This window comes from Ascidiella aspersa, chromosome 9 (genome assembly GCF_963924565.1).
Source record: "Ascidiella aspersa chromosome 9, kaAscAspe10.2, whole genome shotgun sequence".
Lineage (NCBI taxonomy): Eukaryota > Metazoa > Chordata > Ascidiacea > Phlebobranchia > Ascidiidae > Ascidiella > Ascidiella aspersa.
The window spans coordinates 19,240,885-19,263,411 of NC_139455.1; the positions used below are offsets into that span (position 1 = coordinate 19,240,885).

Consider the following 22,527-nt stretch of genomic DNA (forward strand, 5'->3'; position numbering starts at 1 on the left):
TGTTTGGTTATGCATCAATATTTATTGCAACCTTATGCTTTTTTTGTTTTGTAGGTGTGTTTTGTCTGTTTCACTGACAGCAAATGTTTGAGATTTTTGGTAAGCGATGTCCACAGGCTTTGGAGTCAAAGGCAAGGATGGAAAGTACAACACACTCAATTTGACAAAATATAAGGGGCGTTCTACAGATCCATCCAAACCCTCCGGTAATTTAAAGCCTTTGCTCATAATTAGATCTTTGTTGAAGCCATCACTTCTGTTTTTATATTTTTCCACTTACAGCACCCCTGAGATCTTAACATGAAGGGTCATGAAATACAGACTGGCTTCACTATACCAGAATATTGGTTTTTAATTAGAACTATTTATAAAAAGGGCACCCAAAATTGTTTTATGTTCAAATGCTATTAATAATCCCTGCTCCATTTACAATAAAGCCTTTTAAAAGGGAGTTCACAATAAAGAAAATGTGTCCTTTATTGTACAATTCATTAGCTTTTTGGTGGGACAACATACAGTAAAATATATTAGTATGCTAGTGAAAAAAGAAACTAAATTGCTTGAACAAAGTTATATGCTCTTAACCTTAAACTCTTTTATCACATGTAGTTACCTTCCTATAGATTTGACATTGTAGCAAACAGGTTGTTACACACAACAGATAATGGCTAACTGGGTTATATGGTAACAGGAAGTGCTCTGATACAGAGTTAAAAAGAATTGTGTTTATTAAGTTGCTTATGTGGGATTTGTGGAAGTGGATATATTGCTTATCATTATTTATGAATATACTTTTGTGTAGGCACCTCATCATACCGTCATGGCTTACAAAGTTTGGGAAAAGTTGCAAGCACCAGAAGAGTCCCTCCTCCAGCCACCTTACCTAGCCTAAAATCTGAAAATCTTGGAAACGACCCAAACGTTAATTTAGGTTAGATTTTGTTTATAACAGTCCTTAGAAATTGCATAGTGATGTTGAACTGTATGCCCAACTAGTTTAGGAGATAAGTAAAATATATAATATTAGTAACATACCTGTACAATATGGTTAATTGCCTCTTTGTTCTCTTTAAATTTTGAGCAAACAACATTTCTCAACATTATTCAAATATTAATATTATTAAATCAGCAAAATTTATACACAGTGTTCCCTCAAATTTTTCCGTATAATTGCACAGCTGCTGATTAAAGGTGGCTGTAACAAATACTTGTAAACTATTCAATCAAATATAGTCCCCACTTAACATTTAGCTTTTTTGAAATGCACCTATGCCGGAAAAGCTGTGTCAACCTCTTTATTTCTGTAAATCAAATAGGCTATTTTGCTAATAGAAATAGTTTGTTACATAACATTACTGATGGGGGAAGTGTCTATAATGCTTGACAGTCAATTAACAGTTATTAACTTAATAGTAAATTTAGTCAGTGCCTTGCTTAGCTCGGGTGATTTTAGCAATCACGGTATCTGTTGATATACAACAGAATAGGAAAAAATAATCTAGAGACATAATCCAGAATGCTAAAAATGCATTATATTAAAGTTGCACTAACTGCACCTCATAGTGATACTTGGTCTTGGTGTTACATGTAAAATTTGCGATGCTGGTTGCCACTTACTTAGCATGCATATGTTTTATATCCCAGTTCCTAAAGACGGTTCAGGATGGGCATCATCGAAAACAGAATCCCAGAGTCAATCCCCAGCCCCTCAGAGCACACCGGAGCCCAATCAACATGCTACTACCACAGTTTCTACAAGCACCACAAATGTACAGCAGGTAGAAACACGTTGGATCTCAGCAAATTGTACAATATATTGAAAACATCGAACTAAATTGTGTTATAGTTAAATCTAATAAAGAAGAATATTGCAATTCTCTTTTAACTTGTATTAGGTTCCGCAGGCCCCAACGCCAACAGTTTCAAGCAATCGCAATCAAAGTTCATCAGCGCAGCGAGAGAGCAGTGGTATGCAACCCACTTGGGGTGCTTCGCGATACGTGCAGCATGGCAGCAAAGTGTCCGCAGTTCAAGGCAAGAAAAAACTTTGTATTTATCTAATTTATGAAAGTTTTGTATTTTTATGAGTATTCATATTGCAAATTACAACACTTCTACTAAAGTCTGCACACTCACTTATACTTTTTCTTGTTAATCTTGCTGGCTGACATTTGCTATACACATGATTGTATTTATCTCTACTTGTAATCTTGCTGTCTGACATTTGCTATACACATGATTGTATTTATCTCTACTTGTACTTAATTATTGATCCCAAAATCAATGATTGCTATTGGACACTTAAGGATTTAAATGTGTGTCAATTCTGGATTAAAGTTTTATCTTGCCTTTAGGTGGGGGTCAGGGTCGTGGCATCACCCCTTTCTCCGATGAATTTCCTACTCTGGGCGACACGCATAAGGTAAGTGTTGGATCAAGTACTTTTATAAAATCTACATTTTATGCTACCTACTTATTGTTTAATCCTGATGCCTTCATATTGAAATATTTATATATTATCTGTATGGTTACTGCATTGTACTTAATAAGTTGCCTTTTTTGTTGTGAATGTTTACAAACGATGTATGTATTGTATATATAGTGAAAGGTTTTATTTTATTAAACTATTCAATTAAATTTCAGGAACAACAAGATGGCCAATCTGATGATAAATCAAGTGAACCACAATATGGCCCAGGTCCAAGTCTAAGACCTCAAAGTATGATTTTAAGCCACAAAACACAAAACTAAATAGAACAAAATATTTTTGTTAGTTGTTTCATAAAAACATTTTCCAGATAAAATAATAGGAACATTTAAACCAAAATATTACCAAGTAAATTGATGCTTTGTTTTTCAAGTTAAATCCCAATATAACTTTCATAGCTATTGGAAAAGGTTTTATAAATATACTGCCGAGGAAATATTCTTGACATATGTTGCTTCTTGTAATATTGATTTGACTGGCCAGACAGCACATACCTGTGACTATGAAATACTTAAAATATACATAATATCTTAATATATACAAACCTGCGCTTTATTTACAGATGTTGCATCCTGGCGTGAAGGAGGTGGACGAAATGTGACACAAGCATCTCCGAACAATGATGGTCAGTCAGATGAAGCCAAAAGCACTCTACAAAACCAACAGCAACAAATACCCAAAGCAACCCAACCAACTTATCCATATGATATGCAGGTATTCACCAGCAATGTATTTACTTATTTAACTTTTCCAATCAATGGCTAGATAAAAAAGCTTAGGCCTGTTATCACAACTAGGAACACAAGCTTTAATATTGTTATTTTATATAAAAAATTAGCTTACACTGAAGTTTAACCTTTGCTATGATTTATTTATATTTTGATCTCTGTGGTATGTTTTGCCATTCTAATCATAATACATCACGCTTCATCAATAAAATGTGCAGTTTAGTCACTGTTTTGTATGTCCATCAAGTGTGGTAATGATTAGAATATAAAAATTATACCAAAGTACTTTCAGTCAAGATCATCTGTGGCTTTTAGTTAGGTATGTGTAATTGACTATTTTAGTATACATTTTTGGCTATGTTGCCTTTTATCATGAAAACCTCTATTTTACTTTAACAGGGCTCTGAAATGGGTCAGAATGCCTCCATGGGTCCTCGTCAGTTTACCCAGCTTCCAACCCGACCCCCACAACAAGGATTCACTCAAGCCAACATGATGCCACAATATGTAAGTCAGAATTTGAATATTTTATACAGCCGTTTGCGACGTACAACTCAATTGATTTGCAACTTTTTTTAAATACCAACTGAATGAGTTTAGGAATAACCAAAAAGGTAGGAATTTTTTCGTTAGAACAGTAATTTTATAAATTTGTTTTTTTTTTTATTTCCAATACTAATAAGGACCAGAAATCCTGTATCTAGCGTTCAGGTGTTTTTGTTGTTGCTTTGTAACAGCATTTATTATTGTTGTTCCATCCGCATGTCCGGTTGTTGTGTGTTCTGCCAATCTCTGTTTAAAATCATGCCACAGGAAACACTCATTGATTGGTTATAAAATAATTCTACCTAGTGATTACCGAGCTCAATGAACTGCAATCTATAAATGAACAGAAGTGCTTCTTTTTTGTCATAACCTTTATCTTTTTTATATTTGGCTTTAAGATTGACTTGTTATCCATATAATATTTTAAATAAGAAACTGTTACAAAATGGCAAACAAAAGTGTTACATTTGAGAAATTTTTATACTACTGTGCTTATTAGTTCAGAACAAAACATAAGTAAAATATAATAAAAATGGTTGACAAAACAATGTATATTGCATAGCTAGGTGCCTTGTAAGTAACACGAGGGGCTCAAAACAAAAATTTTCTACTGTCCAAGTGAGATACTTTTTACATTTAGATTGGGTGTTTGCATTAGAAATGAGTCAACTTACAGTTAGGCAGTAATCTTTATGCACTAGTTGCAATCCTAGAACTTTTATTCACCGCTCTATGCTACCAATAAATGTGTTAGATAATATTTTCTATTTAATCAGAACTTTGTTGCATTTTCAAATTAATATTTCTGCAAGAATAGAATTATGTGTTGTGTCGCTGAAAACATCCAAATATACAAGATGTTTTTTTGAATAATAGGAAATTACATGCAGATACATTGTTTCTTTTAATCACATAATATCTTTTTGTGTGTCGTCATCATCACAAACTGGAAATGGTTTAAGCACTGTGGCAGATGTCTATCTAACAACGTAAAATTGTTTGGACTTAGGTTATGTTTTAAGCTTACAACAGGATGATGACTTCATAGTGCTAAACTAAGTTGCCTTGAGTGGGCAAAAAAAACACAAACCTGTTTGACATTACGTAATAGATGATATCCTAATATTTTAACGGCTTTTATTTTTCAGATGTATGGAAGATTTCCACATCAGCATCAGGGAATGGTTCCACCAGGCCCAGGCGGACATGCAGTGCCACCTGGTGGTAGATATGCAGTTGGCATGCAGCAACGGATGAGATATCCCCCTTTCAATGACCCAAGGTTTTTATGCAGTTTCTCACTGATTTCAGAGTTACCAAATTCTAAAGATTTTGTCAGCCGAAGTTGAACCTACTGGTTTTATAAAATCTTCCTAAATAACCAATAAGTTTTAACTTTCTTACTTTGAATTTTTTGTTTCAAATTATGTCTTTTGTCATTTTTCCTCTTTTAGTATTCTCCTTTCCTATTTTCATAGTAACATAATCTGAGCAAACAAAAATGCTCTTTAAATGTTAAACTTTGATTTTTTGCTCAAAGGTACAGAAATATGATGATGGGTGGCCCAATGCAGCAACCAGGTTCATCGCATGGTGAAATGGGTCAGATGCGCCCTGTCATCCCTCATTCACAACTCAAGGTATTAAGTTCACAACAGCCTTCTTGTTTTTTTTATTTATTCTGCCTATGATGACATCGTGCACCACTCAACGTTTGTGTGTTTGACAAACAACACGTACACCCAGAATCTGAGGCAGCTTTTGATTTGAATTGTTTTAAATTATTTCTACGTTTGAAATAGATCTATAACTTCAAACAAATTATTTTTTACGTCCGAAGAGACCTATAAGTTTGGAAGTAGAGCGCCTGTAACTTAGATAGTTTATTGTTTGGGAAGCAGGTTCCCAGGAAGCAGCGAAAGACCGTTAGGTCATCAAGTTTCAGCCGCAACATCTAGCTTTTTTAGAAAAAATGTGTTAACGAAATTTCGAAAATTTACTTTGCCAATATTTTCCTGGAACCTTAACTTTAAAATCGGCATTCTGTATTTTCAAGTGTTTATAAGCGGGTATTATAAAGAATCACATCAGGTTTCAGCAGCTCACAGATTTAACACCAACTTTCTGTAATCAGGAGTTCGAGAAAGGTGAAAGAAATGATGAACTGGATGAAGATGAAGGTGGATGGGCGACCATGCATGGCGAAGTCGACTACTCTGAAAAGTTAGTGTTCAGTGATGATGAAGAGTCAAATGCCGCTTCCAGAAGGTTAGTTTTTTCATATTCTTCACCAAAATATTATATTATCTGTTTTATATTTTAAAATATATATATATATATATTTTTTTAATATATTTTAAGTTTTTGTTGTGAATTATGTGTTTTTAGTGGAAAGTCGTCACTGCAAGAACATCGTTCAGACAAAAGAGAGCATAAGGTAAACCATTTTATTGCATGTTTTATATTTCTAAAGCATATCTGGTGTTAAAAATTAATTAAAATGTTTGGTTAATTTGGCTTGTTCAAGGAAAAACAATTTAGGACTTCATTCAAGGCAAATCAAAGATATCTTTACTTAAGCTGATATCTTTACAAATCTTCAATAAGAGGATTTTTTTGAAAATTCAATTTTAAAGGTTTTTTAAAAATTAAAAAAAATGTATCCACTTATTCTCATGGGTAACAGCTTGTTGTTGTTCTCTTCGTAGAAGGATGGACCTCCCCAGGCATCACAAGCTTGGGCTGCACAGCAAAGTGCAAACATGGAACAACATCAAAATATGCAGCAGTGGTCCAATGCCCAGTATTACCAAATGTACCCACCAAGGTTAGTATACACCAGTGGTGGAAAATTTTTTAACAGCATTGTTTTGAAACGGGATAATGTGTGCTTGCCTTACACCAGTGGTTCACAAACTTTTTTGGCTCACGGCACACTAACAATATATCTTAAATGTTTCGCGGCACACTTTTAACAGAAAATCAATAGAGTCATTTTACAATCGCCCTTAACACACAACAAACTATATGTAAATGCCTTAATATGAATATTTGTAATAGATATTGCGTATTTAAGTCTAAAATACTTGCGTGTATGCCTATAATACAAATAACTTATTTTCCGAAACTACAAAAAGTTTTGCGGCACACTTGACAATCTCTCGAAGCACACTAGTGTGCCGCGGCACACAGTTTGGGAATCACTGCCTTACACACTAATTTTATCCAATAACGTATTCTAAAATCAAGTAAAAAAACAGACTTTTTCATTTGAAAAATTTTGCTAAAAAATGAGATAAAGTATTGATTAAGTTCTTTGGTGGTCACTGGATCAAATTTTGCCCTAATCCAGTATGAACTAAAGTCCAATGTTTCTTCACATATTAAAATAACATCAACCCTTTACCATGGACATTTTTTTTAGTAAACAACCTCCGTATGATAAGAGGTTACCTCCACAAGGTCAAATGTACCCCGCTCCCCCAATGCAGCACCCGCAGATGTACGGGCGCCACCCAGTGACAGCTGGCCAGCGTTATCCCGGGCCGATGTCTGACATGATGCAGCACGCTCGCTCTTCACCTAGTGGTGAAGATATGGAGCATCGGAGAAAAAGCGAAAAAGAGGAGGCACTTGAGAGGGCCAGAAAGAGAAAAGATGAGGAAGAAAGAAGGTGAATAATGACCATCTCAAAATGGCCTTTAAAAATAGTTCATCTTTGTTTTGAAGATCCTAATGGTTGTCACCCCACCTTGTTATTCTGTTTTGATTTTTTATTGGAAGGGATAAAGGCCTTGTCAGGTTAATCCGTGTTTTCTTTTTATTCATATCCTCAACAAATAGATTTCTAGAAAGTATTCTTGATATTTTAAATGATAATTAGGTGTAAGGTTTGTTTGTCCCAAGTTTTTCATTAATTTACCATTATGAAATAGTTTTTGGAATTAGGTGTGGCATTGAATCCAACATCATACCTTTGTAGTTTCCTCACAGAGCGATTTTTTACATATATTTTACTACAGCATTTTTTTAAATTCCTAGTCTTTTATCCGTATTCAATTGAAAAAATTGGATTGTTTAGCTAAGTGTGTAACTTTGAATTTTTCAAGGCCTACAAAGTTTGTAGTTTCCTTACAGAGCCTAATTTGTTTCATAAATTTTACTACAATTTTTTTTTAAATTAAATTCCCACTCTCTTTTTTTAAATTAAATTTCCCACACTCTTTTATCACTTCAACTGAAATAATTGACTTGCGTAGCTAAGTGTAAGTTTGAATTGTACAAGGCCTACAAGGTATTTAGGACCAAATTGCATTTTAAAAGCTGTTCGATATCAACAAAAACTGACGCCTAATTGACATATTTGTTCCAAGGATGCATTTGGAACGCTCGGTTGCAAACGATGACGGCAGATCACGTTCATTCGATCAGCTTTCTGGCGACCGCTCTCGTTACACTCACAGTGGCTCTGAAACCCCAGACGATGCGCGTGAACATTCCCCTTGGACTGGGGCCGAAGCATCAGACGCAACTGGGGCCTACAAAAGTAAACAGAGCGAAATCGAAAGTGGGGAGGATAGGAGAACTGCTTGGGTAGGTCCTTGTGTGTTTGTGATTTTGATTTAAAATTTGTGTTGTACTGTCTTTTGAAGTCTGTAATTCTTTACTTTTTTTAGCATGTAAAACACTTTAAAAAGTAGCTACACACTTGTTTAGAACTATTTTATGAAATTCCAATCCAATCCAATTATAAGTTACTCGCATTAGAATGAGAGTAAATACAATAGTATTTTCACTAATTTGCAGGTTCAAGTCTTGCCTGTTTTTCTGTCTATAATATTGATGGATCTTATAAAATTAAAAACTGACGTGGCACGCTGGAATCTGAGAGGCTCACTTGTGTTCTGTGGCACAAAGTTTATAAACCACTTAGCAAGTAGCCTCTTTTTGTGTATGCCTAAAAGGCTGATTTCATAGCAAAACACTGTCTTTTTGAAATTGGCTGGTTCTGCCACATTTTTTATTCACTAAATAAGGCAAAAATGGTTAAGTTTTTAACAATTTTAAAATAACTTGGTGATGTAAAAAAAACTTAATCAGGTGAATTTTTTCTGTAGCAGGAAAGGCCACCAGGTGATGGTTTTGGCGGTTACACCAGATCTGTCCCGCATCCATCGACATCTCAATCTGGTGGCCGGAACCTTCCGCCACGACTGGTCCAGCAAAGACAGGTGAGAAAGTTGATCGCAAACTGACAGTAATTGTTCGTTTTTGTTTTTTTTACTGCGGACCACTAAAGTTTTTTGGCTTTGGGTAGACCACGGTTGGCAGAAAATTTTTTGAAATGATGTCATAAATTTACTACACAATACAAATCGACTTTCAGAAATATGCTGATGATTTAGGTAAAATGGATTTTTCATTGACCCCAGTTTAAGAACCCCTGTGTTAAATCTTGTAGTATAATGTTTATTTGTTCTTCTACAGGAAAGGTTGGGTCAGCGAATTGCTGGTAGTGGCCAAACTCACGACCAACCCTGGGGAAATCAAGTGCAGGTTTGTTAGTGCTTTAATAAAATCTGTTGCATTACTTTTATGTTTATCTAATAACTTGTGTTTTGTCAGCCGGTGAGACCAAGCATTATGAAGCGTGAACGAAGGGAGAGCGAAGACAGTGAAGAGCAACACAAAGGGTTTGTATTTTTAATAATTTTTTTTATATTTTGTTTCAAAGCCAGTCATTTTTGTCCAGGGATGATTTTTCACTCAAATGATCATTTGTGATTATTCTGTTAACTCTAATTTTTTACTGAGGACATCTTTTGGCAATCCTTCGCAAAGGACTAGTTAACATAATACTGGCACTCCTAACTAAATATTTCTAACAGGTCGCGATCAAGGAAGCAATCGGAGAGCTCCCAGCCTTACAGTGCAGGAAGGGCTACCCCAGATGACGACAGGTACCTTTTAATAAAGTAAATTCAAGTCTAATTTGGAGGTAGTAAGTTAAATCCCATTGCCAAATGCTCTGCACCGGTTTGCATGAAATTAAAAAAATTTGCTAAAGAATTGTGTGGACAAGCTTAATATGAGTTAAATTTCACCATATATTAGTATTAATGTAACCTACAATTAAATAAACAAACTATTATTAATATGCTCAAAGTTGTCCTATGATGAACAATGATTCCCCTTATGATCATTGCTGATTCTTTCTATGTGCTGAGGACAAGGATTAAATTATATATATTTTGATTAATTATCACAGACCAATTTTAGTCTTATTTATACAAGTGTTTTTTGTGTTAGATCACCTTACGGCCAAGAACCATTACGAAGGGAAGACCGTAAACTATATGATGCCAGTCGTTCTTCAGAAAATATCTCTCCCAGTGTCAACAATGAACACAGATTGTGGGAAGCAGGTATGATTCACCTTTAGTCTTTTTTTGCTTTCTAGTCTGGTACAATTGGTACATGCATTTTTTCTCTTTTTTGTTCATGGAATATTGTCAAAGCTAATTGCACTGAATCACCGTTTTAATTAACATTTGAAGGACCTTCAAAGCCTATGAAACGGCAAGTGTCAAGAGAAAGCAGCATCTCCAATGATTCAAGAAGAGGTTCATCCATGACACATTTTGGTAGAAATGATACTGGGTATGTGGTGCTTTGTTAACAATAACATAATAAGACACGGATTAAACCTTCTTGTTTTATAACTGTTAAACGTTATCTTCCATCTAATTGATCTTATTCAGTTTATTGTATTTCTATATTCCCTGTTCTGTGTGCTATTAGGTTAGTCATCAACTTTGGTGTCTTCCTTAATGTTTGCAAGAGATAAAGATTAAACTGGTTAGTGTTTAACTTGAGCTAAGATTTTTTATTATTTTTCATTTAGAAGTCGTTCTGTTACCAAACAAGGAAGCAACCATTCAGAAAAGGGGGAAACAAAGGAAGACTATCGCCAACAGGACGCGGTCAAACCTCGAAGAACTGACAAAGTCAAACTTCGTGATTTCAGGTATGATAATAACAGTCTTCATCAACATATGTAGAATTTTTACATACTATTTTTTTAAATCCCAGTGTGATAGTTATTAATAGGCATGGCATAAAAGTTTGTTATCTTTCTTTAATATTTTATGCCTGAAAATAACAACACTTTTTTGCGACAAGGGTTGAAAGTGACCAAGAAAACGAAACCTCAAACTCCAGAAAACCAGATGGAAAAAGTAGGAAATCTGGTTAGTTACCAATTTTTTTTATTGTTGTACAAATCCTGTCTTTATTTTGATGTGTCCAGTGATGAATTTCTCTGCTGAGTATGATCACTTGTGATTATTTTGTTAACTCTAATTTTTTACTGAGGACACTTACGCAAACAGTAATATTTATCTATTTTATATCTGTTTTGTTATTGTTTCAAGAATGATCCAAACAAATCTTTGTTTTTAGGTCCGCGAAACCAAAGCGGAGATTCATTTTCCAATGAACCCAGAAAATGGAACAATGATAAAGGTAACCTTCTGTGTGTGCACAATTATTAGTTTTTTGTACTAATTTTACATTTACAATGATGATTGAAGTGTTTTGAAGTTCTAATGAAATTTGAATTTCGCCCCTATCTGAGCAACCCAGTCTAACTAAATTTTCTCCACCGGAACAATTTTAGGGTTAACTTTTAACTTTGGTTGTTCTTTCAGGTTCCAAACCAATCGCAACTGTATCTCCTTCAACAACGACCAGCACGATGGCTCGTTCTGAACCAAGGCACAAGGATCCAATCACACAAAGCATAACAAGAGATGTTGTCCAGCCGCAGCCAACAGAGGCAGTCAGGCCTGAAAGAAATCAGCGGCACCAAGGTATGCGTTATATCACAGCAGATGCAAAAATGCCTTAGCGAGGAAACTGTTTTATATGATGTTTGACTAAATGTTTCAAACGCTAATTTATTTAAATACAGATGTGGTACTATGATGATTGAAGTGTTTTGAATTTCATGAAATTTTTATTTCGCCCCTATCTGAGTCCACACTTATCTTATCAATTGGGCATAAAATTTTGTGTAGAAAAAGAACATTGCAAAATGGTAACCAGAGTTTTGTTTATTTGTTTGAAATACAGTTGGCGGACCAGATTCCCGGAGGGATAACCGAAACAAAAACTCTTCAAACTTCCGAGAACGCGAGCGCAAGCACGACAACCGTCATCCAGATAGCAGTGACCGCGATTCGCCAAACTACACAAACAAGACCCACAAGAAACCCGCTGATAATCGTTCGGATCGTGTTTGGGATTCCAACTTCCACGGTGACGCTGCACCGGAACGGGAGCATCGAGACACTAGAGGGCCACCTCCTCGCAGAAGCGATAAGGCGAATGAACGTCAGGACCGCCATCGCCAAAACGAAGGTCGCTTCCGTAAAGAAAATGCCAAAGACCAGCGCAGAGAACCTAGGAAGGAATACAATGCTGAAGGCAAAGGTATGTCATTTTGTAAACCACAGTTGGAAAAAAACATAGCAGGGCTAATATAACAGAGAAAAATTTTTTTTTCCTTACAAATCTTTAGAGATGTTGCTGTTCGTTGGATGTGTTATATGTAAGTTAAATTCAACGTTGTTAGTTGTGCAATCTTTGGCGTTTTAATATAATGTACCGCAGATCAATCAATTGAGTTTAATAGGTCTAACAATAACAAATTTTTTTGTTTAAGGCAATTGCGAGTCGGGTGATTGCAAAATATTAATCCCGGATGGTCATTAATTTTATGTTCCTCTCTAAAAGTTTGTTTTTTCTCTTTTTGTATTTTTATACAATACCTTTGTCATTTAAAGGTCGAAATTCGCATCAACCCAAGAAGTCTGATAACTTCAGGAATGAACATACTCCTCAGCAATCACAATCACAAGCAGCAGAAAAAGGTAGGTTTAAAAAGAAGAGCTGTAGTTTTGGTTAAAGCAAACAAACACCTAACTAATTTTGGTGTATCGTTATTTTAGCGAAACCCCAAGTTACTGAAAGCAAGCCACCAAAGCCTGCAGAGTCGAGGCAAAAACCAATTCCTGCTCCCCCTGCTAAAAATGTTTGGGAAGAAAGAAAGAAGCAAATGGAGGTTTGTTTTTTAACTAGGCACATCTGTTATTATTCGGTTAGATCTTGCCCAACAATCATTCTGTACTCATCAGACATGGATTGATATTGGTACCTATAACCAGTTTTTTTATACGTATTTGAGCTAACTTTTGTAACCAAACGCACGGTTCTCTACCTTAAAAATTTAACTTGTCAGCAGATACTAGGATTGAACAAACCTTTTAATGTGAAAACAAATTATGGCCTAAAAACCGGTTAAAATTTAACAACTAATTATTTAGGTGGTCTTACTTTTTGTCCCCAAACAGGGATTAAGAAACACGTAGAAAAAGGAGTTTTTGACATCCCGATTTAGCTTTAGATAATTTTCACTGTAGTAGTTATACATTTGTTTTCATCTTAGAGTAAGGTTGAAAAGAATTTCACCACATACATCCCAACTGAAGAAGACAAAAAGCGAACTTTAAAAGAAACCGCTCCTATAAAATCAGGAGAAGGTGCTGACAAAGCAATTCTTGGTAAGGAAAATACCTAATAACCGAATTATAAATGTTATTCTATATTGTTGCTACAATGATGATTGAAGTATTTGAAATTCAAATGAAATTTGATTTCGCCCCTATCTGAGATCCAATGATTTGTTTGTGTATCATTAGGCTTTGTTGTCGTAAATAGTAGCTTTTAATTTTACATAATTTATTGCAGACGACAAACCAAAGGGTAGAAAAAATAACTTTGAGGATATGGACTACCCCACTAAAGAATACACCAGGGATGACAAATCTGGTAAGACGGGTCTAAATATTTACAAAGAAATGAATATACTATTTTGTAGATTTTAATATAGTATGTTTACACTGATTTTGTATATTGCAAACAGACAAAAGGCCATCTGATCGCCGATATCGTGATTCCTATCGCCAACCATCGAATCGTGGTGATCGTAGGGGCTCTGAACGCTCAACCTACCCAAACGACAGATATGATAGAAGGGGCGGCAGAGGCGGTCGTGGCAGGTAATTTTTATAGTTGAAAAAATTAAAGCAATTTGAGAATATATACGGGGGTTAAGATTTTAGATTTCTAGTGCAGTTTACTCTGGACGGGTACTGATTTTCAGCCACTCGCCCTGCTGGTGTGGTGTTCTTGCGTAAGCCGCTCTCTATACAAGCTTGTGCAACTCCAAAAACGAATTAAATAAGCACATCGCACATGGTAAATAACCTTTTGCAATCACGCACTCTATAGTCCGGTTAACAATCAAGCCTCGTCATACGTGAGAACTGTATAAACGCACCCAAATTTAAAATACCGATTAAATCATTGCTAAAAATTAATTGGGACGATAGTTCGATTGGTGTAAATTTTAGTGGCGAGTCTTAGTTTGTCCATGTACTGATTACGAGACACTTGCCCGACTGGCGATGGCAAATTTTGTTCATTTTCAAGCATCTATACACAAGTTACACGTACGTCAGATATGCCAAATTTCTCCACCATAATCTTCTTTTTGATGTTAGATCCCGTGGAACCAGAGGAAGGGGTTCTGCGCCTCCAGCTGAAAAGTTTGCGAGTGTGCCGCGAGGCCGAGGTGCCAGAAGAGGTGGAAGGTATTACAGAAAATGATTCATTGCCTCCTTGAAGCAATAAGTAAACATTACACAATTGTATTGCAGGTCAGCCATGTCTCGCAGCACTTATGACCGACCACGGTCCTACTCCCACTACAAAGTAAGTAAAGCAGTTTGTGCAAAGAAGGTTATGTTTCCTTCTTTTTGTCACCATTTTATTTACTCCTCGATGTTTTTTCAGTTCAACGACAACACTGATTCATACGAGGATGATGATTATTCTTCAGACTCTGATGACGTAAGCATGGCTGGTTTGTTTTTAAGAAATGAATTTTCCAATTCTTATAATATTGACTTATTGTAGGACTCTCGTTTTACAAGAAGGCGTAGGGAGGCATCTACTGATGAAAGTTTCTCTGACACTTCAGAAGCTGATCGCCAAAAAACTACAGTGCCACAAAAATCCATTGTAAGGAACATCCTTTATTATTTAACCAGTGATAAGTTTCATATGGCTACGTTAAGATTTTTTCTTTCAGCCCAATAACTCAGCCACCACCGTTACAAATGACCGTAACGAAAAACCTGAAAGCACATTTACAGCCAGGGGTGAGCCTTCCCGTCGTGGCAGGGGCCGGGGCAATGCTGGCAGAGGTCGCGGAAGGTCATCCGGTGCCCCAAGAGGTTCGTTGCCACCCAGAAATAATGGCGGCAGAGGTCGGGGCTATGATAGTCAGCCATCAGACGACTACAGGTAGAAAATACTTGATTCTTTGTTATGAAATGATGTGCCTTTATATGTAAACTTATTGCGGACTCTTTAGTCTTTCTATTTTTTTTTTAAATAATTAATTTATTACACGGATTTGAAAATCTATCTTACCCTTATTACTGAAACTTGTTTTTAGCTATTAGTTTTAAAATGTAATGTTTTTTTTTAACCTTTATAATCATGTAGTGGTAGGTTAGGTACTTTATACATTGATATTTAATTGTAGAATGTCAAAAAACGGGGATCGAGGCCTCTCCGCTCCGGGGGCCGATGACCGACGAAAAAACGGATCAAGGAGCAATGAAAAAAGAAAAAGGAAGCCCAAACCGGAGCCGTAAGTGCAAGAAAAGAATTGTCTTAGCACAAACAATTTTTTGAAATAACGTTGTGGTATTTTGTGTTTCAGACCTCCAAGATTCAAGCACACAAACTCCAGAAGACCAACCAGTGCCGACGATAGGACTTCAGGTAAAATCCATTTGTAGTGATATTTAGGGATCTGAAGTATGATTGTGGTCGTCATATCTATTTTTGCTGGAGCCTGGCTCCGGACTTGCAAGTTGGCAAAAAGACTACTCAAGTCTCTAGCCCGATGTGGTGATGTAAGTCAGAAGCCGATAAGGCAAACTTTGTCAATATGATTGGAATTAAAATAACAGTGTTGTCTGGATGAAAACACATAGCAGGATAAAACCGAATAATAAAACAAATAATCCTGCTTTAAGGATTGGTACTGTATAGAGCAGAGGTGTCCAACATGAGGCACGTATGCCAAATGTGGCACGCAACCTAATAAAAAATGGCACGCGATATTATACTGTGGTGGAGCCTAGCCTTCACATAATAGCCTATATAGCATATACGTTTTGGTAAAATATGAATGGTTTGCTTGATTACATAAAGAAATGTTTTTCGGTATAGATCTTGTTGCCGGACTTGAAACAATTGTAAATTACTGGGAAAAAATACCTAATGTTTAGGCGCTGCTGCAGCCAACGAACAACAAAATATAAAGTCTGATGTGGACACACCTCAACCTGCATCAGATGTAGATTGGGAAACCGCTTCCGAAGACAACAATCCGGATTATAGAAAGGTTTTAAAAACTATTTAAATATTTTCCAATCTTTCCATTCTTAGTCTATGATGACATCGTGCACCACTCAACGTGTTAGTGATTGACAAACCACACATACACCCAATAACTGAGACAAATTTGTATAATAATTCTTTATCTGCGAATTGTAGGGGTGGTTTCTGTAATGTTTAATTTTTCAACAGCCACAGCCAAGTGATAATTCAAAATCTGACACCCAGAGAAGTCACACCAATTCAAGATCGTCAAATCAAAGGGGAAGAGGTGGAAAAGGTATTTGCTGTCTTTTTGACAACGTTCATGTATTGTTATCTTTATTTATCCTTTAACGTCCATATATTGCAGGTGGTATGAATGACAGGAATAGAGGAGGCAAGGCTTCTGGCTCCAGGTTGGATAGTCAGGTAAGATCTTGAAGCAGAACTTGTTAAATGCTGAAACCTAAATATTCAGTAGTAGGGTTTTCACACATGTTAAAAATACAGTATGTGATTGAAGCAATAACACATTGTGTAATTGTAATTGGGTTAAGTCGTTGGGTATAAATGTTTGTTTGTAATAATCTTTAAAATTCAGCAAAGGTGCGTTTTAAGTTTCCTTATCGTCTACCATTTAAAAGCAAAAAGTTTTACCAGCCTTCCAATTTACTCTTTTATAATTACCATTGAATGAAAACTTATGCCAGTTTTGCACTGTCTTGCAGATTGTTTGATTACAGGGCATATTTTTCTGATTTTAAAAAGGTTTACTTAAATATAAGTAAATGTCAATTAGTTTTACGAACTCTGAAACACTCTGATACGATCAAAGGTGGGCCTGGTCAAAATAACTTGCAGCAAAACACAGCAACACTTTTGCACATGTCGCTGGTTGAGAGCTGCCGTTGTTGGCACGTAATTTGCTTTGTGGATTTCTGTGCAGGTTTATGTTTTGCACACTGTAAACTACAACAATCCGTCTGCCATCGAGGGTGCCATGCGAGACGCCTCCTCGTCCACGCAGCAAATCAAGAAAATGGACGATGATAAAAAGGCAAAAAACAAGGTATAGCCCTGAAATGTATTACTTAAATTATGATTTCATACTTAAGAAGGGTAGGGTGTTACTATAGTATGGATCAAAGGTGTTACCCGATAACTTACCAAGCTTCTTAACTAAAGCAATGAATTGTAATAATCGAGATTTTGCCCTTGCCAATTAGTGATGTAAATTTGCTTCGGGCCTGTGCTTACTAACACCAACTCGCCAGAATGGCGAGGACTTTAAAAAGCAAACGTTTACTAAAACCAATTAAAACAAGTCATCACACATGGTAAAAGTTCTGCGGATTCAATAGTCTGGTGAACAATCTATGCATGTGCACTGAAATAGAAAGGCAGGTTAAATCATGGGTGGAAAAACAGTTCAGTAGAACGAAAATTTGCAGACGACCTGCCTACATTTTTGGTGAGTGTCGATTTGTCAGGGTGTAAGCTAATTGGAACCCTTCATTGGATATTTTATACTGTTAATTTTGCCCATTTGACAATGCTAAAATTATCATTTAGTATCAGAATTTGATTTCTTTAATGCATTTCAACAATATTCTAATACCAGTCAAGGACATCCCTAGTTGTGAAAGCACACATTGCCTGTGATGATTTCGTGCACCACTCTGATAGAACCTTGATCGAGAACACACGAAACCACAGAATTACCTCTGAGGCAATGTTTTCCTGTCGAAAGTCGAGACGTTTTTAAACCCAGATGAAAAAGGAAAGCGTGTATAGTGAAAATTTATTTTGTTTTAGGAGCTCTTCAGACGATATGATCTGCACAACTACGCAGGAGTTGTAAATGTTGACGACCTGCCAGAAGTCTCTGAAAGGTTTGTATATTTCCTCTTGCATTCACAATACTACAAAAAAAGACAGGCCACCTTTTTAGCAAAATGCCTATGATGACATCGTGCACCACTCAACGTTTGTGCTTGACAAACCACACACACACCCAATAACTGAGGCATTTGTAAATGTGAATAGGGTATAATAAATGCGACCCCGGGACTAAAAGTTTACCTTGGTCTACTTGTGGTGTTTAAGTTATATTACCAATGGGCCATTAAGTAAACTTTGGATCCACAAATAAATGTAATTTTTACAGTGCTATTTAAAACTTTTAACAACCAAATAAATTCCTGTTTATAGTTAGTTTTTTTAACTTTTACGTTTTAATTTATTTATTTATTTAAATTAAGTAAAAGGGAAATCTCAGATTTTTATGTAAAATGGTCCGTAATTCCTTGCAGGGTTAAAGAAGCAGATCTTAACCTGCAGTACGATCTGCTCAATTCGCTACTTGACCCTTCACCCCGATCTGATGACGTTGACGAGGAAGATGGCTTCACTCCTGTTCTCTCCAAACGATCTTTAAAGAAGAAGCAAGAAAAGATCAGAAAGAATAACGTAAGTAATATTTGAGAAAAAATAAGCTAATGCTATACAAAATAGGATCTCTGTCAAGAGTTCATAATTTTTTGTTTTAGAGAGTATAATTTTTTTTTTTAGTTTTGTAGTAGGTAAATTAACTTTCCACTTCATTTCAAATTGCCCTATAAGTTTGATGATGAACAACACAGACCTGTACTGACATCACTTGAAGAAAGTACACAATGTTCTGAAAGTTTGTAAAATAAAATAAAAATCATCTTTTTCTTTTCCTGTATTAGCCATAATTTGACAGCCTTCACTTTCCTTGCAGAAGGCTGATCAGCAGATCATGGAGATCTACCGAAAGCAGAAGGTCGAACAGCAACGACAGTCCAGGCAAAAGTTGCTCAGCAAAGTGCTCGGCGGTGTTAAAAGTGGTAGCAGTGGCGGCAGTGTAAAACAAGCAGTTCCAACCACCACTATTGCTACAATCAACAGTGACATCTGGCTCGATAAGATTGGTAGGTGTAAAACGCTAAATTCAAAGTGTTATTTTATGTAAGTGGCTTTTATATGACATTGTGACCTATATGGTAATTAAATTGGCAGTCCTGTTAGCAGTCCTATTTGACTCGCGTTTAACAATATATTTTTAGTTAAGTATGCTGCAATCACAAGCAATTACAAAACGTGCATTCCAATCAATTTAAAGAAACGTATTAGTCTAGAATCAAGTCAAAATTCAGAAGTGTTAGATGCAATTTAGCATCACACGATTCTATTTTTAACATATCTTAATTGTTTTTCCGTATATTTGTTAATGCACAATGTTAATAATTATTGAGAATGAGAAACATTTTTAACACTTGGTTTTAATTTCTAGACACTTGGGACCCAACTGAGGTTATGAAAAAGTCTTCCTCAAAGCCTGGCCAGGACCCTCAAGTGAGTCACGACAGCGGAGTTGAATCCTCAGTTCCGTCATCGCAGCGCAACTCACCTGGCACCGAGGCTAAGATCAGTTTCAGCCACTTTGCTACAACCATGACCTCGACAAGTGTCATAACATCCATCTGCAACCACGAGGTAGCTTTTGTAACACCTGTAGACATGTCATATGTTAAAGTGGCCAAAACACAAAGTTTTAAGGGTAAATTAAACTTGTCTCTTGTAAATAATTTAACTTACTGAGGGAATAATAAATATACATTTTGCTACTGTAGCAATGATAACAATGATTTTTGAACCAGTGTAAATTTAACACTTATAAAAGCAACTGTTCTTGTGTGTGGTCAAATGAAAAAGTCATATGCTCCCTGTCTCACATCAATTGCACTTTAGCCAATAACAAATATTCAAAAAGATGTATTTTTGCAGGTTCCTTCTGTTGGTCGAAATGTGCAGCACACTCCAGATCTCACTACAGCTTCGCAAACTCCTCTTCCTTCTTCAAACGACGTTATCAATGCCTTTTTGGATGTAAGTGTGTCTAATTTTAATTTATTTGACAATTGTTTATAAAAAATTATACTATATTGTGCTGTATACTGTCTGTTTTTAAAACTCACTATCTATGCACAATATTTGGAAACAATATGGAGGACAAATTCTACAAGTATTAATTTATTACAAGGTTTCAGTTAAAACTGCAACTGCAACTGTCATGATTTACATGGTATTTTAGAATCAATATTATTGACCAAAAAAGTTGTCTTTTAGTCGTCACCTTCAGCTCAGAGCCCAAGTCGAATCAATCCTATGGGTGCAATCGGCAACGAGCGTGTGAAAAGTGTCAAGCGTTCGGACTCTGTGGAAAACATTACCTCACTGTATCACCAAGAAAGCAATGCAATTTCATTTATTGCTGACGACTCTGATCAAAACCAAGGTATGTCCGGCCATTTCTATTGTGCATAGTAACAACTCAAGTTATACAAAATATACACACATCTGTATATTATTTAACCTAGGCATGGTTCTCAAAAATGGGGTATGCAAGCGAGTTTATTTTCTGGTACTAACACTTTGATCCGATGTTGTACACAGAAATAAATAAATTGCCGGATGAACAAAACTAACATACAGACCCACATACATTAACTGTTAACACATGTTTGGTCATGATTTGCTGTAAAATATACAGCATACACATTACACAGCGATTAGTTAACTAAAACTTAAACCTGTTGCGTTTATCTTTAAATGCTGCTTTGGCTGCATTACTTTTATGGTCAGTTCGGCTGCATCACGCTTAGCCAACAAAAACTGTGCATTCAACATCAGGAAAGCCGTATTTAACTGTGCTTGAGTGATGATGATTAACACAGACCTGTACTGAAATAACTTGAAGAGGTTTTTGTTTTCTGAATCTCAAGCTGATATTAACTAAAGTGCACATTTAATTATTACTTGTCAAGAATTGTATAGACCTGACCGCAAAGCAAACTAGCACTAATAAAAACTTTTTGTATGTTTACCCAGGTTCTCAATCTGCCCAAACAGCAACATTGTTTTCTCCAGAAGATCTTCGAAGTGCAACTTACTCACCTTTTGGAGAGCAAGGTATTTGTTGCTGCATGGTAGTTAGAAATTCCAATTTGTGGTGTGCGAATTAAAACACTTCTGTTCAGCATTACCCTGGTAAGTTTCTAACAATAATCTAATCACTCTTCCTCGCCCGGAAAAACTACCTTTGCCACAAATATCATCGCCTAAATTGTTAACCAATGATTAAACTTGTCTTATAGTATCGGTGCGTTTTAATAGTTCCCGGTCAGCCACTATTCTTTACAGGAGTAGTTAATGCATAGGCTCGATAACTGCAACCAATTTTTATTTTGTTGTGGGCACTTGCTAGTTGGGTGAGTGGGTTTCACTAATCTCAACCCTGCTTCCCGTTGATTGAGACATTATATAGGTATTTAATGAAGTACACTCACCATCACCAGACCTGATATTTAACTGTTGAATATTTTTTCGAAGGTTTCAAATCTTCGGATTTCACAGAAAGTTGTGTTTCACCGGATTCCAAGCGTGACATTGCTGTGCCAAACTACCACGCACTGGGGGAATTCCCAAGCCCCACGCCTGCACCCACAAGTGCAAGTGATGTTAGTGATCAGCTCAGCAGCAAAAGCCAACCAAGAAATGCAATGTCGAAAAGCAACTTTGGTCATGTAAGTGTTTATGATTGATACTCATCATTAACGGTTTTGTAAAATTGGCACACCTGGAAAAAAAAAATTTCAAACTCTAGTTTGTTTTTCTGCTAAAGTTTTTGTTTTTAGCAGAAAATAAAACTGACCAGTATTCCTTAAGTAATCAGTTATCACTTGATTTTACACAATTTAAGCCTTATAAAAGTTAATGATGAACAACACAGACCTGTACTGAAATGTCTTGAAGATATTTTATTGTTCTGAAACTTTCCTGTTTGCAAACAAAGTACATAAAACGAACTCTATCCATTTGTTTATAAAAACAAACTCTATCCGTTGTTTAGATCGGTTCGATGACACAGCCACCACACAGCTCTTTTAATGAGCAAGTCAGTGGTGATTCTGCTTCTAACCCTGCTTCCACTGTTCTCGGTCACCAAATGGGGGGGTGAGTGGTATTTTGAGCAAGCTTTCAAGGTTTTTTAATGAAGACTCGCAAACTACAGAGTGATTAAATCTTGCAACCTAACCGTCAGCCTTCTGGCTATTGTGAATGGGTGCAAAACTTTTATGACTGCTGTTTGCAAGAGTCGTTGAGTTAGAATATTTTTGAATTTATAGTTATTTTTGAATTTAAAAGTATAAGAAAGGAATG

General features: G+C 36.0%; 1 protein-coding gene across 3 annotated transcripts in view; it reads left to right on the plus strand.

The window, feature by feature from the left end:
* The window catches only part of LOC146133451 (uncharacterized), a 35,311-nt gene that overhangs the window by 1,540 nt on the left and 11,244 nt on the right, over nucleotides 1-22,527 (plus strand). For 2 of the 3 annotated variants that reach the window (XM_083396429.1, XM_083396431.1), the window contains exons 2-52: nucleotides 55-206; nucleotides 803-931; nucleotides 1,645-1,778; nucleotides 1,896-2,034; nucleotides 2,355-2,422; nucleotides 2,644-2,719; nucleotides 3,051-3,202; nucleotides 3,616-3,723; nucleotides 4,911-5,044; nucleotides 5,303-5,402; nucleotides 5,897-6,030; nucleotides 6,151-6,199; nucleotides 6,471-6,589; nucleotides 7,187-7,435; nucleotides 8,136-8,355; nucleotides 8,880-8,993; nucleotides 9,250-9,318; nucleotides 9,388-9,455; nucleotides 9,651-9,722; nucleotides 10,072-10,187; nucleotides 10,320-10,422; nucleotides 10,667-10,789; nucleotides 10,945-11,012; nucleotides 11,224-11,286; nucleotides 11,472-11,633; nucleotides 11,896-12,255; nucleotides 12,609-12,695; nucleotides 12,774-12,886; nucleotides 13,271-13,385; nucleotides 13,573-13,653; nucleotides 13,748-13,883; nucleotides 14,388-14,477; nucleotides 14,544-14,598; nucleotides 14,680-14,736; nucleotides 14,803-14,907; nucleotides 14,978-15,192; nucleotides 15,437-15,544; nucleotides 15,617-15,678; nucleotides 16,191-16,306; nucleotides 16,492-16,579; nucleotides 16,652-16,710; nucleotides 17,228-17,350; nucleotides 18,097-18,173; nucleotides 18,594-18,750; nucleotides 19,046-19,235; nucleotides 19,598-19,800; nucleotides 20,092-20,193; nucleotides 20,434-20,602; nucleotides 21,196-21,276; nucleotides 21,697-21,890; nucleotides 22,217-22,320. In XM_083396429.1, the coding sequence (XP_083252555.1) occupies nucleotides 107-206; nucleotides 803-931; nucleotides 1,645-1,778; nucleotides 1,896-2,034; nucleotides 2,355-2,422; nucleotides 2,644-2,719; nucleotides 3,051-3,202; nucleotides 3,616-3,723; nucleotides 4,911-5,044; nucleotides 5,303-5,402; nucleotides 5,897-6,030; nucleotides 6,151-6,199; nucleotides 6,471-6,589; nucleotides 7,187-7,435; nucleotides 8,136-8,355; nucleotides 8,880-8,993; nucleotides 9,250-9,318; nucleotides 9,388-9,455; nucleotides 9,651-9,722; nucleotides 10,072-10,187; nucleotides 10,320-10,422; nucleotides 10,667-10,789; nucleotides 10,945-11,012; nucleotides 11,224-11,286; nucleotides 11,472-11,633; nucleotides 11,896-12,255; nucleotides 12,609-12,695; nucleotides 12,774-12,886; nucleotides 13,271-13,385; nucleotides 13,573-13,653; nucleotides 13,748-13,883; nucleotides 14,388-14,477; nucleotides 14,544-14,598; nucleotides 14,680-14,736; nucleotides 14,803-14,907; nucleotides 14,978-15,192; nucleotides 15,437-15,544; nucleotides 15,617-15,678; nucleotides 16,191-16,306; nucleotides 16,492-16,579; nucleotides 16,652-16,710; nucleotides 17,228-17,350; nucleotides 18,097-18,173; nucleotides 18,594-18,750; nucleotides 19,046-19,235; nucleotides 19,598-19,800; nucleotides 20,092-20,193; nucleotides 20,434-20,602; nucleotides 21,196-21,276; nucleotides 21,697-21,890; nucleotides 22,217-22,320 (6,116 nt within the window). In that variant the 5' untranslated portion in view covers nucleotides 55-106. The remainder of the gene's footprint in view (nucleotides 1-54; nucleotides 207-802; nucleotides 932-1,644; nucleotides 1,779-1,895; nucleotides 2,035-2,354; nucleotides 2,423-2,643; nucleotides 2,720-3,050; nucleotides 3,203-3,615; nucleotides 3,724-4,910; nucleotides 5,045-5,302; nucleotides 5,403-5,896; nucleotides 6,031-6,150; nucleotides 6,200-6,470; nucleotides 6,590-7,186; nucleotides 7,436-8,135; nucleotides 8,356-8,879; nucleotides 8,994-9,249; nucleotides 9,319-9,387; nucleotides 9,456-9,650; nucleotides 9,723-10,071; nucleotides 10,188-10,319; nucleotides 10,423-10,666; nucleotides 10,790-10,944; nucleotides 11,013-11,223; nucleotides 11,287-11,471; nucleotides 11,634-11,895; nucleotides 12,256-12,608; nucleotides 12,696-12,773; nucleotides 12,887-13,270; nucleotides 13,386-13,572; nucleotides 13,654-13,747; nucleotides 13,884-14,387; nucleotides 14,478-14,543; nucleotides 14,599-14,679; nucleotides 14,737-14,802; nucleotides 14,908-14,977; nucleotides 15,193-15,436; nucleotides 15,545-15,616; nucleotides 15,679-16,190; nucleotides 16,307-16,491; nucleotides 16,580-16,651; nucleotides 16,711-17,227; nucleotides 17,351-18,096; nucleotides 18,174-18,593; nucleotides 18,751-19,045; nucleotides 19,236-19,597; nucleotides 19,801-20,091; nucleotides 20,194-20,433; nucleotides 20,603-21,195; nucleotides 21,277-21,696; nucleotides 21,891-22,216; nucleotides 22,321-22,527) is intronic. The other variant, XM_083396430.1, reaches the window with a different exon arrangement.